Below are 5241 nucleotides of genomic sequence, written 5' to 3'. Positions count from 1 at the left end.
CATAAGTCATTATTGTTAAATAAATAAATCCAAGTCCGTGGTGCTACTTAACATGAAACAGACTATGTGAAGTCTGTATGAGAAATAGCTCAATTGTAAACTTATAAGTGCTTATAATTAAGGATGTTTGCCCACTTCCTATTGGGGGATCTTATTTGAAACCACTATTCCTCTTCTTCTTTTTTGTATGTGCCATCTTAATAGGCACACCATGTCTATTCTGATCATACCTCTTGTTATCGCTCATGCTTAGCTGCTTTGGATGACTGCTTCCCTTTCAGTGCAGACCGGAGCCCAAGTGAATTTGTTTCTCTTCATGTAGCTTATATTTTGGGTCCTACCATACCAAGCACAACCTTGAAACACGGTGAAATCCTTCCAGACACTTTCATGAGCTTCGGTAGCAGATAACAGGCAGAAACTTCAATTTCTATTATTTAAAAAAAATTAATTATAACAACCTAAGTGGTCATCAATAGCGAAATGGTTAAAAAAAATCTTTGTGCATCCACAAATATAACATTATATAGTCACCAAAAAATAACACTTGTAGGAATTTTAAAAATTATAATTCTTTTAGGAAGTGAGCTATGAGTGATATTTTTATTTTCATTTTGTTTCTATATGATATTTCATTTTTTCCAAATTTCCTACAAGTATGAAAATCAGAAAAACCTATTTCAAAAAGATAAAAATCAAGATATTTAAGAACTGAAATATGTGTTAATAAGGATTAGTGTTAAATAGCAAATTATGTATAAACAACTATTTAGTTGTAACATTTAATGTGTACTTTTAGTTTGTTTTACGAAAAGATATATGTATCTAAGCAAACGAGTGACAAAGTCATTTTAATTTGCATCCCCGAATGCAAGCCTGTAGTTTCCACCACTGAACACCTGAGTAAGGTACCACTGTCAATTCATGGCAGTTCATGTAAGGGCAGGAAAAGTTCTTTAAAATGTAGGCCCTTAAACTCTGGACTTGTGAAGCTTCAATATGTGTAGTAAGAATGACAAAGAACCCATCTACTCCGTCTCAAATAGGAAGCAGGCTATAAGCATCATAATTGAACTCACCAGACATTCTTTGACTCAAAGAATTGATAAAAGATCCTGCCATTGGTGCGTGTGGCTGGTTATGTTGTGTTCATAAATATGATCACCAACTGTTGTGCAAAACAGTAGAGTATAATAATTCTATGGATTTGATTCTAAAAATAATTGACACCTAGATGAATCTTTTTGGAAAATTTTGCCAAATAGAATCATCTTCAGTGCTCTTCTGAACGAGGGATAGAAAAACGCGTAAATCATTGGATTAAAAGTAGAGTTCAAGTAGCCAAACCAAATCAATGCGTCATTCAGGGTGAGTGGGATAGCGTAGTCCAGGAAAGGATCCATGACAATGCAGACAAAGAAAGGACACCAGCATATTAGGAAAACTCCCATCACAATCCCTAAAGTCTTTGCCGCTTTGCCTTCTTTGGTTCGTGAAATTCCATTTTTCTCTTCCAATCCAATTTGAAGCTTCTGGCTTGCATCATTAATTGATCTTGCCTGCCCTTTAGCTATGAAATAGATTCTAAAATAGACACACAACATGATAGATCCAGGTATATAGAAAGAAGTCACAAAGGCGAGTACCCCAGATGTTTTGCTAAAGAAGACAGAGCAATACCCTATGCAGTGAATACGTTTGTAATACATCTCTTCAGCTCCTTTGAAGTTTAGCTCCAGAAAGATCATTCCAAATGCAAAAAGAGCAGGGACGCTCCAACTGATGAAGATCATGACAAAAATAACCAAGACAGTTATCCTGGCTTTGTATCTCAGCGGGTCACACACAGCACAGTAGCGGTCGATGGCAATGAAGGACAAGTGGAAAATGGATGCTGAGCTCAGCATAATATCAGTGCTGGTGTGAATTTTACAGAAGACTTCTCCAAAATGCCAGCAGTGCTCAACAGACCTCACCATGCTGTAAGGCATGACCAGGCACCCCAGCAGAAAGTCCACAGTGGCCATGGAATGAATGAGCCAATTCGTTGGGGTATGAAGTTGCTTGAAGTGTGAAATGGAAATAATAACCATCAGATTGCCAAGCAGCGTGGTTAGAATTATGAACACCATCAAACTGTAGAGGGAAGCACGGACGTCATTTGACCAGCTGCTTTTCACGCAGGAAATATTAATTATGTTGTGGCAAAAGGACATCATTCCTGAGGGCTGTCCACCAGTTTATTTTTTCCTTTGTGTGTTGAGGAATCTTTCTCTGAAATCCATAATCAGGTTAGAGTTCCTTCTCCTTTTGTTTCCATATACCTGTCTCAGGAAAACAAAGAGTAAATCATCCGCAAATTGATTCCTCTCATTTCTAACACATTTACCTATTTCTTCTTGCTGAAAAATAATTACTTTGAAAAGAGCTTTTATTTCCAAGTTTAGTTCAGTAGTGCAGTTCAACAAATTTTTTTAACATCTACTTTGATGCCAGATACTGTGCTAGAAATGCAAAGCTGAATTATTAGTTTGAAATATATGAAACTATCACTTTTGTAGGTTAGAGAAGGTCAAATGATGAATTTTTCATTCGCTTTAATCTATGGAAATAGTCTTGCTCAAAGGAAAGTCTTGTGGGAGAGGCTTACATTCTAAAGGATAAATATAAATTGCCAAAAAGTTTAGAATTAAAATATCTTAGTGAAAAAAGGTAAAATATTTTAAATGTGACTCTTGTACAGAACATCCACTACTGCCTGATTTTGCACTTAATTATATACCTTATTTCTTATTTTGTAATTGATTGTGATGGGAAGAAGCTTACATATCTTTACTTTCAGTTTGCAAAGCGCTCATACATATATTCCATGCATTATTTCATTTAACATTTTGACATTTATAATATCAACATTATTCCTTATGAAGGAGGACATGACTCTTTTTTTTTTTTTTTCGCTGAGGAAGATTCACCCTGAGCTAACATCTGTTGCCAGTCTTCCTCTTTTTTTGTGTGACGAAGACTAGCCCTGAGCTAACATCTGTGTCAGTCTTTCTCTATTTTGTATGTGGGATGCCGCCACAGCATGGCTGATGGGTGGTGTAGGTCCACACTTGAAATCTGAACCCACAAACCCGGGCAGCCAAAGTGGAGCCTGCCGAACTTAACCACTAAGCCACTGGGCTGGCCCCCGACGTGACATGTTTTATTAGCCTAATTTTATTGGCAAGAAATTGAGGCTTAGTTCCTAAAACCATCAAAGCTGGCATATGACCTGACATCTCAATTACTAGTACAGTTTCTTTTTTACTAATGCAGTTTTTCTTTCCACTGCAGAAGGATTGACTCAAGATAAATTATTTTCAAGCACATTAAGTTTTGAACTTTCATGTGAGAATGTATGATGTCTTAAATAATGGTACCTGTGAGTGAAGTGTGATATTGTGGTCAAAATTATAAAGATTTTAAATATACAGACTAAAGTGTATGGTAAGTAGTGATGTGCATAGAGAAAAAGAGCACTGAGACGAGAGCCCAGGACTTGAGCTTTGGTGTGGGCTGTGGACATGGCCCTGGGACTTTTTTCTTTTAAGCTCTGAAACCCAATAAAAAAAATTTTTTTCATGCAATCTCAACTTATAAAACAGATAAAAGTAAAATCTTCTTAAAACACAGGTGGCACCTTCTATTAGACCTCTTCCTCACGCCTCATTGAGGAACCCCAAGTCTCCACAGGACCCAGTTTGAAAATCCCTTTTGTTTCTATATGATTCCGTAATTCTCAGCTAAATTCTAAAATTTGCAATATATGTAATTATATATATGAGGAGAGAGAGAATTTGGGGGAAGAATATAAATTTCTGGCCATCGATGAACAACTTGTCACTATGTTGTGAAAATGCTATAAAATAACAAGTCTTAGAATTCCAAGAGTCTGCCTTCCTTTTCATCTCTTCCCATTCCCTCTGGACTGATGGGTTAGATCAAGACCACACAGAGATCTAAATTTATCCAAAACTAGAATTGGAGGAATAAAGTATTTAGGTACAAAAATGCATATTTTAATAAATTTGAAACACCTCCTCTCCCTCCATCCCATTCTGCCTTTTATTCCCAGGAGGAAACATATTCATTCCAAGTGAATCTGTAAGATTTATTTCAGTAGACACTCAGGCCCATTCCACGACAGAACAAATACTGGACTAAAACTATTCAGGTTATTTGAACTAAGCAATATTTGAATTATAATTAAAATTTCACTAAAAGAATGATGGATTTTTACTATGAAATTTAAGTGTGTATTTAACTAAATACAGTTAACTAAGTACAGTTGTTATAAATCTTCTACTTAGACTTTTTTTCTCACTACTTCCCCCTTTTCCTTCTTTCTTTTACCTATGCTGTTGATATATTAAAGGAACCAAGCAACGCACCTGCCATCACTGTTCAGACGTGTTTGCTAATTAATTGCTGACGGTCAAAAATGTTCCTACCTGATGTCGTACTGAGTAGGAATGCTCAGTGGGAACTAGTGTCAAAACAGAAGTAAGGGAAGGTGAGAAAAGAAGATGTGTTGCTCAATTTTAGAAGGTGAAAAAGACATCTGACAAGTTTGTATGCCTTGTTCTTTGTGCATCTAAAATGTTCGGTTCCCAGATAAAGTCCAGATGGTTCAGAGACTTCCTCAGCCTCCTATTTGCACGCCTGGTTTCAGAGAAATAGAGCCTTAAGCAGAGTATCCTGGAAATTGTTGATAATATTTATGCCACTTCAGTAGAATAAAATGTCTGCCCAACTTAAAAAATATTACACCTAATTTTTATGCCAGTATTTTAAAAACTTTTATAATTTGTTTTTAAATAGATTGTCTTGTTTAAATAAATGCCTTATGATAGTACTATGAGTTCACTGTTTATCTGAGAACATGACATAATAGTGTTTTTGTTGCTTTTCTTCCAGCTCTGAAAATTTAGCTAGCTAGAAGTGATCATTATCTGTATATACAAATTACCCAAGTTGAATATACAATAGTAATATGGAAAGTTAATGAATCTTTGATTGTCTAGCTAAGTAAACAGTTCTGTGCAAATGACATAATCACCTAATGTTTGAAGATGGCATATGAATTAAAAATATATTGTTACAAGTTACAGTTTAAAATAGATCTGCCTAGCAGGAGAGGAGCTCACTGGTAGAGCGCCTCCAACCTCCCAGTAAAAGGTCACCAGCACTAATCCTCCC

The 5241-nt window shown here is 35.9% G+C and overlaps 1 protein-coding gene across 1 annotated transcript; it reads right to left on the bottom strand.

Annotated features, from left to right (window-relative positions):
* Nucleotides 1–1199: 1199 nt before the first annotated feature.
* On the bottom strand, nucleotides 1200–2219 carry TAAR1 (trace amine associated receptor 1). The gene has a single exon (XM_058566828.1). It carries the CDS (start codon nucleotides 2217–2219, stop codon nucleotides 1200–1202), a length of 1020 nt encoding a protein of 339 aa, XP_058422811.1.
* Nucleotides 2220–5241: the final 3022 nt, after the last annotated feature.

Source organism: Diceros bicornis, chromosome 23 (genome assembly GCF_020826845.1).
Source record: "Diceros bicornis minor isolate mBicDic1 chromosome 23, mDicBic1.mat.cur, whole genome shotgun sequence".
Classification (NCBI taxonomy): Eukaryota; Metazoa; Chordata; class Mammalia; order Perissodactyla; family Rhinocerotidae; genus Diceros; species Diceros bicornis.
The sequence above is the reverse complement of the archived record's forward strand: the minus strand, read 5'-3'. Positions and strand labels throughout refer to the sequence as shown.

Bases quoted from the DNA above. Each gene is read 5' to 3' on its own strand.
- TAAR1 (XM_058566828.1), bottom strand. From the start codon at position 2,219: ATGATGTCCTTTTGCCACAACATAATTAATATTTCCTGCGTGAAAAGC.